Source organism: Xenopus laevis, chromosome 3L (genome assembly GCF_017654675.1).
Source record: "Xenopus laevis strain J_2021 chromosome 3L, Xenopus_laevis_v10.1, whole genome shotgun sequence".
NCBI classification, from domain to species: Eukaryota; Metazoa; Chordata; class Amphibia; order Anura; family Pipidae; genus Xenopus; species Xenopus laevis.
The window spans coordinates 136,412-157,238 of NC_054375.1; the positions used below are offsets into that span (position 1 = coordinate 136,412).

Here is a 20,827-nt window from a genome sequence, read left to right on the forward strand (position 1 = left end):
ACTACAGGCCTTTACAAATGGGATGGTGAGACTGAGCCTGACTAGCACTATAAAACTCCCAGTCTAAAATCAGAAAAGGCTCAATAGAAAAATTACATGTAAATGACAAAAGTGCTCTGAGAAGAATTCTGAGTAAAGTTTACATTCAGTTTAGATTTCCTTTAAGGCTGTGATCACCAACCAGTGTTAACATTGATTTCTACCACCATTGTTTTGCTCCCAAGGAGAAAAAATTCTCGTTTTTATTTTGTGTCTTAAAAAAAAGTCTTTACTCAATGGGGCAAATTCACTAAGATTCGAAGTTGCGTCAGGCGCAACTTCGCCGCAGTTCGCTGCACTTCACCAGGCGTAGTGTCGCCAGCGCTCCACAAATTCACTAAAATCCGAAGTTGCGCTCAGGGGTAGCATAAGGTTGCAAAGTTGCGCTAGCGTTGATTCGCTATGTAAACTGAAGTTACGCTAGCGAAGGCTAATTTGCATACGGCGCCAAATTCAAATTTCAATGGAGGAATACGTAGAATCACTACAAATGCCAAGAAAACCTTCAAATCATCAAATAAAAATTTTATTTTTCCCTACACATGTGCCCACTGTCTAGGTAAGTTGCCATGAGTCATGAAATGTAGGGGGGAAGGAGGGGAGCCCCAAAAATTTTTTAGATCTTTTTCAGCCTATCACCCATCATGTAGAAAACACGCCAGCGTTTTTTGGGACAATCCCTATCTACTCTATTGCGCTTCGCCAGGTCTGAGGTGGCGAAGGAAGTCTGGCCTAAAAGGTAGCGTTCAGTACATTGCGCAAGTTAGTGAATTTGCGTCGCTAGTGAAAATTCGCCTGGCGTAAGGTTGCGAAGTAACACTAGCGAAACTACGCCAGCGTTCGTTAGTGAATTTGCGCAGTAACGAAAATGCCAAACGCTAGCGAATTAACGCTAGCGTTCGGCGCTTCTGCGCTTAGTGAATTTGCCCCTATGTGTCAATACTCTGTTTGATGGAACTTGTGAAATGACATATGTATTCCCATGTCCCCCTTTTTCCTTTTGTACCCATTTTACCATTTTATTTTTTTATTTTTTTTTAATCAAAATTAATAAAGAGAGATTAAAAAAAAAAAAAAAAAGTCTTTGAGACACAAGTTTAAAGCCAAAAAGAAGCTACAGTAGGTCTTATGGTGTTAACAAACACTCAGTCAAAGTCCATTAGTTCATGATCCAGTGGTGGGGTACAGAGCTTTCCTTGGGATTCAGTCTAATGCCACAAGTTCTTGTACCGTGTTAGTCAGTTAAAATGTTACAGGGCAACCAACTTTATGAGGCAGATTTATCAAATTTCGAGATTACACTTCTCCACAGACCAATTCACCCACTTTCTGTTCATTCTGATTCTGTTCAGTCACCCTAACTTTCACCCATTGGTTAATACACTTCCCAAAATCCCATAGGAATGAATGGAAAGTGGGTGAATTTGTCTGTGGTGAATAGTGATGGGTGAATTTGCTGTGAATTTACGCGTTTCAGCACCGGTGAATAAATTTGCAAAACTGCTGAAAATTCGCCATCATCAATAAAAAAATTTGTGGGAAATTCGAGAATTTATCGGCGCAGTGAAACGGGACAAATTGGCCCATCACTAGTGGTGAACTCTAATCTGACATTTTGATAAACCTGCCCTTATGTCTTTCATATCAGCACAGAAGATTAGGGTAGAGTGAGACGACAAAGTGATCCACAAATTTCAGTAAGAAAAACACGACACGTTCTCTAGCTGGGGTGTGTTCCTAATAGAAAGCTGTAAAGTCACACATACTAAGCTTAGAGCAAATACAGTTTATATTAGATTTCTCTCTATATTCCCTGTGTTATTTATGGGTAGATTTTGTGCAAATGTCGCTTTCCAATAATGTAACTCCTGTAACATTCGCCTCCTGAACCTCAGGTCCAACTGGCGACTGGTTTGAGGAAATGACAGAAAAACCAAGGGATGTTGCTGTGAAGATTGTGAATTCGACAAATGCTCTTGTATCGTGGGCTTCATCACCCGACATCAGTCCGATAGTTTCCGTCATTTCGCTGACTTGTTCCAAGCAGAAGGAGAGTCAGAGACTGGAGAAACATTACTGCAAAGAGGTAAAGTAAAGGCCTTAAAGGAAAACTATACCCCCCAAACAATGTAGGTCTCTAGTAAAAGATAATGCATAAAACAGCTCATATGTAAAACCCTGCTTCATGTAAATTAACCATTATCATAATAATATACTTTTTTAGTAGTATGTGCCATTGGGTAATCATAAATAGAAAATTGCCATTTTAAAAAATAAGGGCCGCCCCCTGAGATCGTAAGATTCACTGTGCACACATACAAACCACATGTAAGGTCACATGAGCCAATTAACAGACAGTGTTCTGCCTTTTGCTTCCTCACTTCTTCCTGTTACAGTTAGAGCTGCAGTATTTCTGGTCAGGTGATCTCTTCCTGTTACAGTTAGAGCTACAGTATTTCTGGTCAGGTGATCTCTTCCTGTTACAGTTAGAGCTGCAGTATTTCTGGTCAGGTGATCTCTTCCTGTTACAGTTAGAGTTGTAGTATTTCTGGTCAGGTGATCTCTTCCTGTTACAGTTAGGGGCAGATGTATGAAGGGTCGAATATCGAGGGTTAATTAACCCTCGATATTCGACTAGGAACTAAAATCGTTCGACTTCGAATATCGATTATTCCTTCGATCGAACGATTAAATCCTTCGAATCGAACGATTCGAAGGATTTTAATCCAACGATCGAAGGAATATCCTTCGATCAAAAAATCTCAGGCAAGCCTATGGGAACCTTCCCCATAGGCTAACATTGACTTCGGTAGCTTTTAGCTGCCGAAGTAGGGGGTCGAAGTTTTTCTTAAAGAGACAGTACTTCGACTATCGAATGGTCGAATAGTCGAACGATTTTTAGTTCGAATCGTTCGAGTCGTAGTCGAAGGTCGAAGTAGCCCATTCGATGGTCGAAGTAGCCCAAAAAACACTTCGAAATTCGAAGTTTTTTTAATTCGAATCCTTCACTCGAACTTCATGAATCGGCCCCCTAGTGTTGTAGTATTTCTGGTCAGGTGATCTCTGAGGCAGCACAGATACAGTCACGAAATGGTGGTTCAAGGCAAGAGATGTAAAAGGGCAATATTTATGTAAATATATATTCCAGTTTGGTAAGATTCTTTAAAATGTCATTCAATTTGATATAAACTATCTGTTGCTTAAGTATTCATTTTGGGGGTATAGTTTTCCTTTAAGGTTAGGGTTGAGCTATGTGCTGGTAGGTAAGTGTATATTTTATTAGCAAGGTCGTTATCCTTAGGGCTTTCCAGTAGTAATGGGAACCTTTATTCAATGAGTGTATTATGGAAATCCAGCCGCCCTTTATCCTGCATTTATTAGAGGTGTCCCTGAATTTTATAAGTCATGACCTTCACAAAGGCCCTTCAAGTACTGTCTCATGTTGTGGTCACCTTCCTTGAGGGAAGCATAAGCCCCTTTTTGCTTCTCCCTGACTCCCGACACCCTAGGCTGGATGAATGATTAGTAGTTTCAGATAAAGTGCTGCAGTCAGTGATGATATAAGGCTCACGTGGGAGACTGGCTCACCATCCATCAGCTTTTAGTGCAGGCATCAAAGATGGCAGTGGCAAATATTACGGCACACTTCAATTACAGCTCTGAAAAGCCACACAGCTCCATCAAAACTTCTTGTGGGCAAAAAAACCTTTTTATTGCTTCATTATTACAGTAGGAAACATTGAGATGAACAAATGTAGAAGATCAGGAGAAATATATAATGACATCTGCATGGTGTTGCTCCATTCGTGCCTTCATGGCAAAATATGAACATTTGTAACGTCAGAATTGCCAGTGCTTATCCCTTCTGTACCCCAATATATTGTATTCAGTTTCAATCACAGGGGGGACTGGACCGTGGGGTCTGCTTCCTCTATAGCATTTTATATTGTTGCACGATGACCCGCGGAGCATGTGGTGGGGGAGGAGTGTTGCAGCAAGGGAGGAGGAAGAGGGGCCCATTGCACTCTAGTTACACCGCTGATCATATTGACTTACAGTGAAATGGGCACTGCTATGCTTGGTACAACTTTTAATAAAAATATACTCAGAGTAACCAAAAATGTATTTTTAAACAGTGTTCAAAAAGATCACAATGTTTCGGATCATAAGATTTTCAGTCGGCTTTCTGCAAATGCATTATTATTATTAATAATAATAATAATAATGGGATACAGTAGTTTATAATTACGGAGGCCACATGGTGGTGCTGTGAGGAAATGCATTAATATGATGGACTTCACAACTGGCCAGTACATTTCTGCTCTTCTAAATTATTTCTATTTCCTTCAGGTAAATGTGTCCAGTAACATCATTGGAAACTTGGTCCCAGGGGCTCAGTATAAAGTGGTTGTCTACTTTCAGAGGCCCCCATTGATTGGCCCTCCCTCTGATGCCGTTCTGTTTGCAATAGGTAAAGTGGATTCACTGATAAGAAGCATCAATGTCTCTGTCTAATTCATTGGCCGCTATGTGTGTTTCTCTTTTGTTTGTACATTTCTGTTTGTGTTTTCCTAATCCCTCACATTTGTATGTAAACCAGTGGATAAAACATGACAGATAGTGAATTTGCTCATTGTCATATGATTTAGGAATGGCTGTTATTATTTAATAGACAGAAGTGCACACACACACACACACACATATATATAACAACACACACATATTACATTGTACAACTCTATTAATAAAGAGTATAAAGTTACCAAATGTGGCCCAGTCGTCAGATTCAAGTTTTGTGTAAAATTGCTGCCAGTTTTATAACTTGTGTTTATAGTTGAAACTCTCCCTGAGCCCTTAGCTGTTATTATTTTACACCCTAAATCTGTACATTATAGGAGAGCAGCTTCACATCAGCACAACAAGAAATATTCACTTCTCCGTTCACCTCTATTCTATGAGACTGACTCAGTCTAATGCTGCTGGGGAGCCATTCATGTCTAAAGTGGTAACAGTATTTATCATTTCTAGATCCAACTGGGATAAAGGATTTGGTGCTTTTCCCACTGGGCCCCTCTGCAGTGATTTTGAGTTGGAGCCGGCCCTACCTCGGTGTCTTCAGGAAATACATTGTGGAAATGTTTTACTTTAATCCAGTGGCCATGTCATCAGAATGGACTCCTTACTATGAAATAGCAGCGACTGTCTCTTTAACTGCATCTGTGGTAACGTATCTGCAACAATCGTGCATTTGATAATCCCAGCAGAAAGCAGTGCACCAATGCATTCAGTTTCCAAATTGTCTGAACCCCCCCCCCCAGGTCACTAATGTCTCCATTCCTCAATGAGCTAATGCTGCGTTCTTCAACTTATAGGGTCCCAATGTGGTGCCTACATATTCAGTATTATATATCATGTTATATTCAGTTTTACACTTGCCACACTCTAATGTTTGTACTTGTCAATACACTAATGTCCTCATTCTCTTTTTATTGTGTCCATGTCCACTTACTGATGTGTTGTACCTTCTAATACATTAATACCGTGTTCATGTATGGAAATATGCTTTATGTTTCTGTTGCAGAAAGTGACTGATTTGCTCCCAGCCTGGTACTACAAATTCAGGGTGACAATGGCCACTTGGGGAGAACCCCAGCTCAGTTGCTGTGACACAACAGTGAGTTTTGTAACAGGTGAGTCTGTTACAGGTAAAATCTCTGATTAAAACTCCTTATAACTTTAAGGATCAAGAGGGAAGCAATGAAAAGTGATATTCCCTCTCGGACTAGACCATTTTTGTGAGGCTATACCCTGCACCAGTCATAAAATAAACAGGACAGAAATAGGCAATAGTCATTTGTATAAACAATAGAGCAAAAATAGCAGCTGAACTTCTCCTTAGAGCAGGGGTCCCCAACCTTTTTTGGACCGGGGACCGGGTGGGGGCAGGGGTGACAGGGGTCGGCAGCAAGTTTGGCCGGCGTCCAATTCGGCGCGCCTCATTTTTGAACGCTGGGCTCAGAGGCCCCAGTGCAGGAGTGTCCGGGGCCCGGTGGTTGGGGACCCCTGCCTTAGAGGACATGAGCTATAAGGTCGGGTTCATTATCAACGTATATAGTGGCAGGGTTTGTGCCAATGCCACACAAAAAAATATATATATACGGTACTACTCAAAAATAACTAATGAATCAAAAATTCAAAGTCAAATATTAAATAAATCTGAGGATTTACTCACAGTGGCCCAGGGTGCAAGTCCAGAACAACATTTCAAAAAAAGATGTGAGGACCTTCAATAGTAAAGAAGCAATTGGTTAAAAAATGTTTAAAAAGCCTAACGCGTTTTGTGCCTGTTGGAGCAGTTACTCATAGGCTGAATGACACACCCCTGTACACGTATTATAAAGGGGCTGTAGCCAATCACAAAACAGCAATCACATGTTATACAATTTATACAATTCCACCTAGTGGTCAAAGTGCTAATTGTTGCAAAACATATCTGTGTAAAAAATTGCTAGTTATACAATACACCTCAAAAGCAAATTGTGTTTTGATTTTTTTGCTTTTGAGGTGTATTCTATAACTAGCAATTTTTTGGATTATTGATTTTGCGCGGATATGTTTTGCAACAATTAGCACTTTGACCACTAGGTGGAATTGTATAAATTGTATAACATGTGATTGCTGTTTTGTGATTGGCTACAGCCCCTTTATAATACGTGTACAGGGGTGTGTCATTCAGCCTATGAGTAACTGCTCCAACAGGCACAAAACGCGCTAGGCTTTTTATGTCCTAATAAAAATGTTTAAATTTAAATTTTGCTTCTTTTTACTTTTGGAGGTCCTCACATCTTTTTTTGAAATAGGGTTCATTATCAATCCTTGTTGGCATCCCAAACAGGCAGCAGCTTAGTAAAGTCAATTTTGGTTGTGCTGCCTTTAAGGTTCTGTACCTATATATATAATATATACCATTGGCAGATGAATGTTTATAAAGTTTCTAGAGGAAATAAATACAAGGGGCTATTATTTTATTTGCCAGTATGAGAAAAGTCATTAAATTCGCTATATAAAAAGCTATAGATCTGTGCAGTGGCGCCCCATCACTTTTGAATTTGTGATTTCATTTCATGTAATAGGGAAGAATCTACACGTGTCACCTATGTGTTAAAGTAGGGTTGTGTAACGTTCTATCTTTCCATTCCCCAGCCCCAGTGGCCCCCCAGATTACCAGTGTGGAATACTCTTATGGGCTTCTTCACGTCACATGGGCCTACGCAGATGGATCGTTTGATCTGTCACATTCGAGGATCGTACACTGGCAAGTCATCGCTGAAGGAAAGAAACGCATTAAAAAGAGTGTAAGCTGCTCTGTTATATATGTTTTTCATTGCTTATGTAACTCGGATGTTCTCATGAACTTGGCCAAATGTGACAATCCGAAGACTGCTATGTATGTAATGAGCTTAAATGCTATGGGGCAAGAGACACAATAGGATAGGGGTTCCTGCCCCTATAGTTCTGCCCCCTGTTGGATAATCAGAACACTGCACAGAAAAACCTTTCCCTAATTCTCTTGCCCTAAATGGTTTGACTGGTCAACTGCCATGCCCTAAACTTTGAAATGATTGACAGAAGCCTTGCTCTCTTTTTTTAAAGGCAAATGCTACTATAGTTTATATAAACAAGCTGCTGTGTAGCCATGGGGGCAGCCATTCAAGCACAGGATACACAGTAGATAACAGATAAGTACTACTATAGTTTATATAAACAAGCTGCTGTGTAGCCATGGGGGCAGCCATTCAAGCACAGGATACACAGTAGATAAGAGATAAGTACTACTATAGTTTATATAAACAAGCTGCTGTGTAGCCATGGGGGCAGCCATTCAAGCACAGGATACACAGTAGATAAGAGATAAGTACTACTATAGTTTATATAAACAAGCTGCTGTGTAGCCATGGGGGCAGCCATTCAAGCACAGGATACACAGTAGATAACAGATAAGTACTACTATAGTTTATATAAACAAGCTGCTGTGTAGCCATGTGGGCAGTCACCCAAGCACAGGATACACAGTAGATAAGAGATAAGTACTACTATAGTTTATATAAACAAGCTGCTGTGTAGCCATGGGGGCAGCCATTCAAGCACAGGATACACAGTAGATAACAGATAAGTACTACTATAGTTTATATAAACAAGCTGCTGTGTAGCCATGGGGGCAGCCATTCAAGCACAGGATACACAGTAGATAAGAGATAAGTACTACTATAGTTTATATAAATAAGCTGCTGTGTAGTAATGGGGGCAGCCATTCAAGCACAGGATACACAGTAGATAACAGATAATTACTACTATAGTTTATATAAACAAGCTGCTGTGTAGCCATGGGGGCAGCCATTCAAGCACAGGATACACAGTAGATAACAGATAAGTACTACTATAGTTTATATAAACAAGCTGCTGTGTAGCCATGGGGGCAGCCCTTCAAGCACAGGATACACAGTAGATAACAGATAAGTACTACTATAGTTTATATAAACAAGCAGCTGTGTTCCTTTAACCAGAGCCTTTTCCTATAGATGAAGTTTTCCACTATTTTCCGTACAACATGCAGTCCAGTTTACATATGGTAATTTCAGATACAGAGTGAAAAGGTCCCAAGTGAAGAATAGAAAAGGGATGCCCTTCCCAATGCATGGCAATGAAACCGTTTGGCACAATGTTGTGCCACAAATACCTGTAATATTGTTTGTGTCTCAGTTTTACTAAAGGCTTTTGGCTGTAGAACTGCTAAATGGGATCCTGTAACTTTGGCCTGTGGGTCAAGGTGTTTATTGGCCTTGTTGCTATTTCATTATTATTTGACCCATTTGCTTTTATTTTCAGTAGATGGGCAGCAAGTTCACCAAATATTGTGGAATATGTAAAATGCTAAACAAATGCATCAGGATTTATTGCTGTGGCTAACTGATCTTGTGTGTTTTCTTTTTTATCTTCATATTTTATAAAAGTTGTTAATGACATAAAGCCTTTTCTTCATTGTTAAATCAACTTATACTTTCCCCTGGTGCCCTCAGACTGTAAGCTCTTTTTTGTGCATTCAGGTGTCCAGAAGTGGGATGGCTACAGTGCTAAGTGTACCCGCTGGTGACATTTATAACATCACTGTTACTGCTTTTACTGAGAGGAGCAGCAACACTTCTTTGCCTCACCTTGTTAAACTTGGTAAGATTTCCCTCACAACCCTCAAACAAACTTCTAATGAACAACACAACAGAACACTCAGGGCTTTGTTTACACAAGTGGTAGAGCATTAAGGGACACACAATGAAGCCCCTTAGAGTCATTTCATTAAAGCGGACCTGTCACCCAAAAAAATTATTCAAAATCCTATTTTATCACATAAGTCAAGCAAAATTAACTTTAATTACACTATATAAATTATTTGAATCTTGTTTCCTTCAGTCTGGGAATTCATAATTATAACAAACAGGCAGGAGCCATTTTGTGGACACTGTTATTAAGATAAGCCTTGTATCATCTTAGAATCTTGTTTGTGCACCAGAATGGGGGACCCGATGTCCATCCCCATGTCCTGGCTACACAATTAAATGGTGAAGAGATTGGGGGGAATGTGGGGAGAGCAGTGACATGTAGGAAGTGCTGAATGGAAAGTGAAAGGAATTGTCTGCCCCGCCTCTATGCCTAGGCACAGAGGAGGGGCAGACAATATTTGATTGACAGCTGAGATTTTTAAATGAGCTTACAACAGCTATGAATGCTTTAATAAAAAATAGAAATTGGATTTCATGTTTAATTTGAAAAGGACTTTTATTATACAGATTTTTGTGTCTGGGTGACAGGTCCACTTTAAGCACTTGTGTCCAGGGCCTTGTTCTGCTCCTCATGTTGGATCCAGGTCAAGGTTCAGAGCACAAAACTGGCGAGTGCAAGACAGTCCTCTCCTTTCATTGTCCACACAGGTTGGGTGATGGGATGGGAAAACTCCGACATGTCTCCAAAAGCCTGATCACATTCTGCCCCAATTTTTGCACTTTGCACTCTGTTCTGCACTTTGTAAATGAGGGCCTCAATGTTTAATGCTGTAAATTGGACTTCTTACATTTCCTTCACCTGATACCCTGATGTGCTTCAAACTTTACTTGACTTAGATCCTGCTCCAATAAAAACGCTCTTTGCCGTGAACAAAACACAGACGTCAGTGACACTTCTGTGGGTGGAGGAAGGAATCACAGATTATTTTCAGGTGTCCTGTTGGCATAACGTAGAGACTGGCACAAATAAAAATGACAAGGTAAAATAACCCTTTCTGATAAGTCATTGTATTAATCAGTCTGCCATATTTAAAGCTGTGGTAGGGATACACCACATCCAGTATTTGGTTGGGGATTTGGCCAAATCTTAGAATTTATTTCACGACTTGTTGGATTTAGTCAAATCTCAACCAAATTCAGTATCATGTTCCGGTCATGTTAAAGACATGTGGGGGCCTATTTATCAACAGGCTCATTTTCATGGTTTTAGTTGTTTTTGAAACCACAACTTAACTCACAGAAGATGTCTACCTTTGTGACCGCCAGATACGTAGATCATGGATTTGGTGCATCTCTAAGTTTTACTTTGTAGAACCTGTTTTAGCAACTTTTCAGTTCAGTATCTGTAAAGGCCCATTCCTGTTCTGTTCACCTCTGACTTCAGAACCACTTCCTGCTTATTAGGGGAATATTCCTTAGCAACCAGATAGTATGGAAATTCCAAACTAAAATCAAAACTCTTAGGGGCAAATTCACTAACCTGCGGAGTTGCGCTAGTGCAGTCTTCACCACACTTCACCAGGCGAAGTTTCGCCAGCGCTACACAAATTCACTAAAATGCAAAATTGCGCTCAGGGAGGCGAACGGTAGCGAAGTTGCACTACCGTTACTTTGTCAGGCAAAGCGAAGTTACGCTAGCGATGCCTAATTTGCATACGGCGCAAAGTGAAAATATAATGGACGTATATGTTGCAGCAAATACATTACACTACACAAGCCCAGGGAACCTTTAAAAAATAAAATAAAGGTGTTCTATTGCCCTACACATGTGCCCACTGTATCATTGAGTTGCCATATGTTAGGAAATGTAGGGGGGAAGGAGGGTACCCCCAAAAAAAATGTTTGATCTTTTTCAGCCTATCACCCTTAAAAAAGTAAAAGACGCCAGTGTTTTTTGGGACTACTCTATTGCACTTCACCTGGTCGGAGGTGGCGAAGGCAAGTCTGGCGCAAGAGGTAACGTGCAGTAAAAACCGCAAGTTAGTGAATTACCATAGTTACGTCCCTTCGTCATAGCGCAACTTTGCCTGGCGTAAGGGTGCAAAGTAGTGCTAGAGTAGGTCCACTTTGCTAGCGAATTTACACCAGCACCCGTTAGTAAATCGGTGAAGTAACAAAATGCCGTCACGCTGGCGAATTTGCCCTAGCGTTAGCCGCTTCGCACTTTAGTAAATTTGCCCCTTAATATTTTCTATCAATGTGTAATGTTATTGGTCTATTAATTGCCAAAGTAACTTGTGTACTAACTCTTCTGCACCAACAATGACATAAAGATCGCAGGATTTATATTTTATGTTATGATGTACAAAGAGGTTAATTGTAATTGATGATTCCTCCAAGGAACCCGTTACTGTTTTCTCCCATGTTGTGACAATCTCAAGCCTTGAGCCGGCCACCTCTTATAACTGCAGCGTGACCAGCATCAGCCACCGCACTTCCAGCGCTCCCACCTTCATCACTGTGTCCACTCTAGGTAAGTACCGGGTGCTGAATATATAGGGCTGGGGGCTTTCACATATCGCTTGTTCACACTGGCTACAGACAATCCTTGTGAGTGTTTTGAATCTGACTGCAGGCAAAATATTTGTTGCTACTTTGATAGTCTACTCAATGTATCTCATTGTCTCTGAGCTGCAAAATGCTTTAATCTCACTAATCTGCTACTGATTCATGTAAGTTCCACATAACTGGAATGGCAAATGGCTCAGCTTCAGTGAAATTGGAACTCACCCAGATAAATACCTACTCGAGACTGACCCAGGTTTTACATGATTCTGATTTCTATTCTGTAGTTACTGAGTTGAACCCCAATGTTGTGGTTATTTCGGTGCTGGCATTGCTAAGTATCCTGCTGATAGCGCTGCTGTTACTGATGCTGATTGTACTACGGAGAAAGCACCTGCAGACGTCCAGGTAAGACACTGATCTTACTACTGAGATTCAGAAAGGGAGAAATGGTTGGCATTAAGGCGGAGAGTTTATTGAGATTACAGGGATATGGAAATTGATGCACTCCATCTTAAAAACCATTCTGCACACAATTCACTGGGCAGTTATTTATGTATCAGCTAGAACTGTAATATATATAGTGAATAAAGTATACCTTAATGCAGTGATTCCCAACCAGTAACTCGTGAGCAACATGTTGCTCCCCAACCCCTTGGATGTTGCTCCCAGTGGCCTCAAAGCAGGTGCTTATTTTTGAATTCCAGGCTTGGAGGCAAGTTTTGGTTGTATAAAAACCAGGTGTACTGCCAAACAGAGTCTCAATGTAGGTTGACAATCCACATAGGGGCTACCAAATGGCCAATCACGGCACTTATTTGGCACTGCAGGAAAATTTTTCATGCTTGTGTTGCTCCCCAACTCCTTTTACTTCTGAATGTTGCTCACAGGTTCTAAAGGTTGGTGATCCCTGCCTTAATGTATAATATAAGCATATAATAAGTCACCGAGGAGTTCCATGACCATTATACAGGTCATGGAACTTCAAAGTTACTTCTAATATCCTCATATTTCCCAGCAAGGGAATTTAATTTATTTATTATAATACGCAAGTTTTAGTGAGTCATGTGACCAAAATGACATCACTACAGACCTTGTCACCCTTTATAAGGATATCATTTACTGGATATTCATGGCTTTTGTGTATTATTATCAAATACATTTATCATATTCCAGGGATTGCATTTAAACATGGAGTCACTTGTCAGAACCAAGCAAAGACTTCATTTATTATGGAGTAGTCTTCATTGTACATAAGAAAGACAGATCTTACCATCCTGTCCTGGATCTCAAATGTCTCAACACCTTCATATGTTCCTTATAGCCATTGCTTTGGTGACCTCTCTTGCCAACAGTCCTACTTGGTGTTCCATTCAGACCAGGTGCTACTCTGTATAATTCCCTCCTTTGTTCTGAAGGTGGTCTGCACCTTTCAAATTAATCAAGACATTACAATAGCAACCTTATGCTCTAGGCACTTTCCCACGGCGGTGTGCCCTTCATTCCCTAGACCCTGTCTGGACCCTTAAATTATATGTCAGAGCTTCTCTTATTTTTCATCTCCAAGGGCACAATTACCCCTTGGATTAGAGAAGTTATTTACAGAGCCTATGTGATGCAAAGTGAAGCCCTCACCTATTCTTCTAGGGGTGTTGCACATCCAGGGCCTTTTGGAACTGAATCTCAGCAGAACAGAGGGACCTCATTTGGCCAAAATAATAACTTACTTAGAACAAAATGAATTTGTAGGTGCTCCCTCTTACATTATTGTTAATAAAACCCCTAAAATCACCTCTTGCCAACAGGGACTGTGGAGCTGGAACCTTTGTCAATTTTGCAACACTGGAAAAAGATGGAAAACTTCCTTACAACTGGTAAGTGCCAGACAGGGACCATTGTCTAATCTGTAACTATTTCTTTACTTTACTCAAGGTAGATTTCATGGCTAATGATGTCCTAACAGTTCTCATGGCAAAAGTGCTATTACAAGTGCACCAGACAAAGCTCTTGCCAAAAAGGGCACTTTATAATTCCACCAAAATGGATCTTACAGGCAACTCCTAAATTCCTCCAAAATAAGATGCAATCTCCAGATTAAATTACCGTATCTCATTTGGTAATAATTATACAGTAAGTGTTTGCTGATTGCCCTTTTCTGTCTCCATTGGGAAGGGAATCAGAGTGAAACTGAGATGAACTTGTTCACATAAGAATTGGTACAAATGATCTGGTTATAAGTGCTCTGTAATTAGATGACGTGATTTCATTTTTAAATGTAATAAATCCTCACCCAAGTGTATGTTTGAGTTTGAACATTTGCAGCCTGTACATCTGGCTACATATGTTTGATGTAGATATTAGTAACGGGTCTCTCATGGGATCTCATGGTTTTTCAGCATCTTTCTACATGAAGCAGAATTGGTGTAGACTTAATGAGATAACTTACTTTAATCACTAATGTCCAGGAATGATCACTTTATTAAATGGGATCATGTAGATTTACCCTAAACAGCACAATAAGCCAACATTGAATCCTGCTTTATATTAATCTAACCCTCAAGAATGACTATATTAGGGCTTGGCAGATGGGATGTTTTCTTGCCCACACGTAGTCTCCTCCATTGTGTGACAAAATGTCTAGTGATATTAATGTAAATCACGGGTGGTAAATCATGTGCATCACATAGTAGGCTCAAATTGCCTCTTGCAAATACAATGCAAATGTGGTACCTCCTGTGAGTAACATGAATGCCAGTAGCAGTGCCAGGCCTGTGGTTGAGGATGCCCAAGGCAAGTCCCTGCCCTGATCACCTGAACACCCACCCTTCTTCCCAGCACTTGGCTCCTTAGCAAAACGTAGGCCTCCCCTCCACGTGCACCTGATTTCAGACTTACAGACAAGTCAAAACTAGAGGAAAGCAAAAGAGGTATTTGCCCGGCGTACCCTCGCCACTGTGATCTTTGCACGTGCCTCTTCTTTGGATGTTTTGTTCTATAAAACATTCTGTCTGCCAGTTTATTACTCTGTCTCAATTCCATAAAGTTTAGGGTGTGTCTGCCAAATCAGGTTCCCAGGTCGCAGCATGATTTTCTGTATGTGGCTCATGGAGGCCAATTTTCTTAATGACACCCATGTGCTGGATGTAGAAAGGGATCGCAAGACACCCAGATATAAACTGCATTACATCACCACTTGAGGTTTTGAGGGACACTTATTTGTTACATACAACTCGTATCAATGATCCATGACCAGTGGATTTGAGGTTACTGCTGTAATTAAAGGCCAACTAATACATACATTTTAATAGTGGGTCTTATTTCGATTTTTCTAGGAGTCAGAAATGTGTGCTATTGATCTTTGTCTCAGTAACACAGTAGGGCCTTTGCCCACATTAACCCGCATGCTTCATATATTATTAGGCACCAACAATGCACAGTGTTTGGCCATTCATTCTGATGTACTAACTCCTTGTCTCTCTCTCTCTATTAATACTCACAGGCGTAGAAGTATATTTGCCTTTCTAACAGTTCTCCCTTCTTGCCTCTGGACTGACTATCTATTGGCTTTTTATATTAACCCTTGGTAAGTCTTTAACCTCTCTCTGGACAATTCTTTAGTACCAGTGTGATTAATCAAATCTTTCTATTACTACTACTATTAGTAAAGGGATTGTTTTTTTATTTTGTCTCCTTTTAGTCTATACAGTTTTATCTCTACCCTGTGCTTTTACCCATTTCCATTGCTCTTACAATGAATAATAGTGAAAAGTGTTATTTTGCCCTTTCGTTCTTACTCTCTGTATATTTGTATTTCTATAATATTTCTTACAATGTATTTATTGTCCAGAAACGGAACTTACAATCCTAGTGGGTCAGGGACTCAGACTGGAAAGTAAAAGTGCCCTCAGTGATAAATTGGCCTGTAAGTGCCAAACATTAAATTAGATTATTGGTGCTACAATGTTTGAATATGATGAAGAAGGACAGTTGTAGCAGTCCAAGCTGGAGAGGTTTATAAGAGTATCAATAAACAGGTTCTTTGTTCATTTGGAGAGAAATGGGTAAAATGTTACCAAGTGGGAAGTAACAGGATTATCCAGTGGAGATGAAACAATTAGAGAAAAGAGACATTTAAAGACCCCCCACCCCCGCAAGGTGCAACCTTACAAGTCAGTAGAGTTAATGAGAAATAAATGGAAAAGGTAGAGGTGGGAGTAAGACCCAGCACAAGCCCAAAAAAAAAGAAAACCAAATTCTGTGTAATTCTTTGGGAGAGCCATGAACTGTTAGTCAGGATATTTTGACATATTATGATATTGTTGCAATAAGACATAGATACAGTATCAAGGTTTGAAATACAAGTTGGGTAAAAACAAAGGGTTGGGTGTTTCTTGCATTAAGGTGAATCATTACTTAATATCAACAACTAGATGTGTGTTCCAAGAATAGAGTCCCCCCACAATAAGGGCAACTGGAGAAGATGTGTTCTTAATCTACAGGGAGCTTGAAATGCTTTGAACCGTTTTGGAATGTAACATTTCTGCATAAATCTGACCTAAAACTGAATCTGTTGATTTGTATGCAATCCTACAACTAATGACATCCAATGAAACAAATGAGTCAAAAACATAATACATGTTCATTTATTTGTTGAGGAACATGACCCAAAGTGACATATATGTGTGCTGGGTTAAATATGTGCCCCTTTGTTGTCCGTAACCAGCATGCCCCCCATGAGCAACAATAATGTCAACTAAAGGTTCCTGGTAACTGTTGGCCAGTCCTGCACATGGGTTGGAACTGGAGTTTTAGTCAATTCCTCGTAATAAAGCAGCTTCAGCTTAGGTAGGTATGTTGGAGGTTTTCTCAGACATGGTGTCCCTTTAGCTCCTCCCATCGTTATAGAGTTGGTGTATTGCTGGGTAACCCACTTTTACATTTCAGACCATATTTATGCAAAAATATTGAAACATTGCAAAGGGTTCACAAAATTTCAAGCACCCCTGTGAGCTCCAACAGTTTTTTAATGATTCCCTTTTTCTCTGTAAAATAAAGCAATACATTAACTTGAGCTGTGTGAATCTATCTTTAACATTGTTATTATAATATAATAAAGTATATTTGGCAGACTAAAGGTATGGAGATTTTGGAAAACCCCCCTTATCTGGAAAACATGAGATCCAAGCATTCCATATAATGCCATATCCCATATTACTTTCCTGCCCTGTCTAGGCTTATATCAGGGGTTTTCATAGGTTTGTTTTAGTTCAGGTATCTTTTTAAGGGAGCTTGAAGAATATCTAGGGCAGTAACAGACAGATTGAGTCATTTTTGCAAAACTATTTTTTAGCAATCAGGATTGCAACTAATAAAGGTTGACACCTAAAACCTCCCAAGATTTTTTTTTTTTATGTGAGAAGATCATAAATCCGCCCCTAAGTATTTACCACATGTCTCTCTAAAAGAAATCATTTTCCTCTTCATCATCTTAGGAATGGGCCACCCTAATGTACGTTTGGAAACCACTGGCTTCTATCCAATTTCTGTGCCTGTTCTGTGTTTGCTCATTCGCTAGGTTAGGGTTGGAGTGAGGAAACTTTTATGCAATATTCTATAAATATAATACTTTGTCCTGACAAGCCTCATTCACCTTTTATATGTCGACTTCTAACTTTTGTTACAGGAATAAAACTGGACTGAAGAAAAGGAAGCTGACCAAGTAAGTCTCTGCTAATCACAACACTTTTCTGTCAATGTTATTTGTAATGGTGGAAATGTCCAGTTGCTCCTATATTGTCTTATAACATTACTTCTTATCTATGCTGACAAATGAGCCCCCTCAGTAGGGTCTATGATACAGACGGGGCGCTTGGATTCAATTCAGAGGCTCCATTTTCCCATCATTTCTCCTGCATTGGTTTCAGCAATAGCCATATTTACTAAGTACATCCAGGATTTGGTAGAGCCAATGTCATTAAATATCTTTCTTTTCTTCTCATTTTGCTCAGCCCTGTGCAGCTCGATGACTTTGATTCATACATAAAGGAAATGTCCAAAGACTCTGATTACAGATTCTCCCTCCAGTTTGAAGTAAGACATTGAATGGAGTGAATTGACTTTGTGTTGAGTCATATGTCTGTGTAACCCAAACCCTTTTCTGTTAATTTGCACCTTTCTGTTACACATTTTGCCAACGTTCTCTGTGTTTATCATCTCCCCTATTCTGCAAGTATGAACATGTTCACTCATGTGTACCCTACTCTATCATATTGGACTTCTCAATACTTCTCTGTGCCCTATATAGGCCACCATGTTTCTGTCTATGAAATGTTCTGTACAAGGGCACCTCTCTGTACCTGTCTGTGTCCTCACACCTGTCCTGCCCTTCTAGCCTGTGTGCGAACACTAGTGATACACTTAACATACATGTTACATGTGACGTAGTTAATAATGGATTTCCTCACCAGGAACTAAAGATGGTTGGTCTTGATATACCTCATTTTGCTGCAAACCTTCCATCCAACAGAGGCAAAAATCGCTACACAAACATCTTGCCATGTAAGTACAACATGACAATTGTTTTCCATATAGTTTTCACGCTTTGTACAGGAATATGTTTTTATAAAACCTGCCCATTTGGGTTTCATACACGTTCCACATTCACCTGGTCGTATTGCAACCAATGAAAACTCTACCCATCTCTTTAAAGAAGATATGGACCCCAACATTCCAGATTATTAATGGGCTTTTTCTTTCTTTCTTTTATTATATTTGCATCCACTGACTTAGTTAGTTAGTTAATTTTTGTTAGTTCTTGTTAATTTTCTAATTTGGTATACTTTTTGACAATAACACACTATTTAGTCGACTGTACCGTTCTCTCTTCTTCTGCATAATATTTGCTGTATATTGATTTTATTTGTTTAATGTGAAAATAAAATAAAATATTTCAAACCAAGAAGATACGGAAGCCTACGATAAAATTGGGCTCCCCTGGCTGCTCATGAAAACGACCCCCAACTCCTCTCAGCACTGCACATATGAAAGAAGCCCAGATGGAGGGTAATCTCTGTCCTTACATCAATAAGTCAACAAAGTAGACTCTTTGAAAGTATAACACTGGACTCCTAGCTCCAATGCTTGTGTCTTGCTGTTATTTTTGAGGAACCTTTTATTTTAACCCCCCTAAAACCTCCCTCTTGCCCCTCCCTTTATACCAAAAAACACCATGGTGTATGTTATTATGTAAGATAATAACATTTCAGTTATAAAAAAAAAGAAAAGAAGGGTGTTTCAGAGTAACTATCTACAAAAAACAGGTATATGATCTTTTATCCAGACCTGGGCCTTTCCAAACACAGGATCTTTCTGTAATCTAGAGCACCATGCCCTAAATATCTTCAACAATGGGGAACAGGGACAGGGCAGTGCTCTATAGATTACCCCACAGAAGGGACCTGAAGTTTCACAGATATGCCCAAAGGACTGGAACCAGTGTGTCCGTAATTCCTAATGTTTGGCTTCGGACTCATAACTGGGTCCCTACAATGTGAGTATTGGTGGGTCTCTAAGAACTCTCCCGTTTCTATTTGCCACAGATGATTTTAGTCGTGTCAAACTGATTTCTCTAGATGCCGACGAAGGAGCCGATTATATCAACGCCAATTACATTCCGGTGAGTCGGTCAAACCCTTGGTCTGCAATAAACAGACACGAATATATTCCACATTAGTAGAAAAGTGAACTTTCAGTAGAGTGCAGAAAGCAACGTTTTATTATTTCTTGGTTTTGAATTATTTTTTGTCCTGCAGCTCTCAGCATTGTAATTACGTAGGTACGGGTTAGGGCTTCTTCCCCTAGCAACCAGGCAGATGAAGATGAATAGCAGTGGGCCTGAGAAAAGAAATAAATACAAGATACAACTAACAATAACATCGAAGCTTTGCATTCAGTTTGTTGTTTGGTTGCCGGGGTCAGTGACCATGACAACCTGAAAGCATTTTTATATGCCGATTGAAAAGAGCCAAAATAATAACAGAATTTAGAAACCCTAATACAAAATAAATAGTAAAACCAAATGGCAAGTTGTTTAGGGTTAGGGTTATGTAAGAACACTTTAAGGTTAATGTAATAGTGAATTTTCCCTTTAAATGAAGGTCATATATAATGGGTAACTAGTATTGCACATTCCTTTCAGCTGGGGGGCCTCCTCTGTATCTGCACTGAGAGCAAAATAAATCTTCTTAAAGGGGAAGTTCACCTTGAGATAAACTTTATAGTGTGTTGTAGCAAGGCCTGTGCTTCTGGTCTCCATGTCTCCATTAGCCTCCCTAATCTGCCGCTACCGAAACGCACTCAAAATCAAACTGACTGGAATGTATCATTTTATTGCTCATGTATTTAAGCCCAATAATATCCACCTTACATTTAACCGAACAGTTGCCTGGTTGCTAGGGTAATTACGCCCCTAGCATTTGGCTAGTAACCAAGCTTTACATCAGCACAAAATACAGACCACAAAAATGGAAACAATGTTTTTGTATAAAACCAACTGAGAGACTTGCTGGTCAGATCCAATCACGGGTCAGTGCTACGGACACAGAGGGAACCCACCCGAGGGCTTGAGGGTGTAACTTGCCCCTCACTGAAAGAACTCTTCTCCCTATTCATAGCAACTCAACCAATAACCCAAACTTTGACCCTTATTCTTGTTGGCCAAAGGGGGCTTTCCGGATTAAGGCCACCGCTGTTCCTGGTACCTACATTGAGTGCCAGCTCCTATATACACAGTTATTTCTGCTCCTTGGGCAATGCACCTGGGCCTAGTACTGACTGTGGTGAGTTTTTTGGACTAAGTCATATTTATTTTTGGGTTGTACCACCATATTCAGTGCTGATTCAGCAAATAAAATGAGTTACCCGCCATATTGTTTAGTTGAATCCACTAA

General features: G+C 39.9%; 1 protein-coding gene across 2 annotated transcripts in view; it reads left to right on the plus strand.

The window, feature by feature from the left end:
• Window positions 1-20,827, plus strand: part of ptpro.L (protein tyrosine phosphatase, receptor type O L homeolog) — a 45,037-nt gene that overhangs the window by 16,423 nt on the left and 7,787 nt on the right. Inside the window, exons 7-21 of one of the 2 annotated variants that reach the window (XM_018251803.2) lie at window positions 1,935-2,125; window positions 4,390-4,510; window positions 5,068-5,261; window positions 5,621-5,729; window positions 7,243-7,394; window positions 9,144-9,264; window positions 10,212-10,354; window positions 11,715-11,847; window positions 12,167-12,287; window positions 13,685-13,753; window positions 15,379-15,462; window positions 17,563-17,598; window positions 17,888-17,969; window positions 18,347-18,437; window positions 19,478-19,554. In XM_018251803.2, the coding sequence (XP_018107292.1) occupies window positions 1,935-2,125; window positions 4,390-4,510; window positions 5,068-5,261; window positions 5,621-5,729; window positions 7,243-7,394; window positions 9,144-9,264; window positions 10,212-10,354; window positions 11,715-11,847; window positions 12,167-12,287; window positions 13,685-13,753; window positions 15,379-15,462; window positions 17,563-17,598; window positions 17,888-17,969; window positions 18,347-18,437; window positions 19,478-19,554 (1,724 nt within the window). The remainder of the gene's footprint in view (window positions 1-1,934; window positions 2,126-4,389; window positions 4,511-5,067; window positions 5,262-5,620; window positions 5,730-7,242; window positions 7,395-9,143; window positions 9,265-10,211; window positions 10,355-11,714; window positions 11,848-12,166; window positions 12,288-13,684; window positions 13,754-15,378; window positions 15,463-17,562; window positions 17,599-17,887; window positions 17,970-18,346; window positions 18,438-19,477; window positions 19,555-20,827) is intronic. The other variant, XM_018251804.2, reaches the window with a different exon arrangement.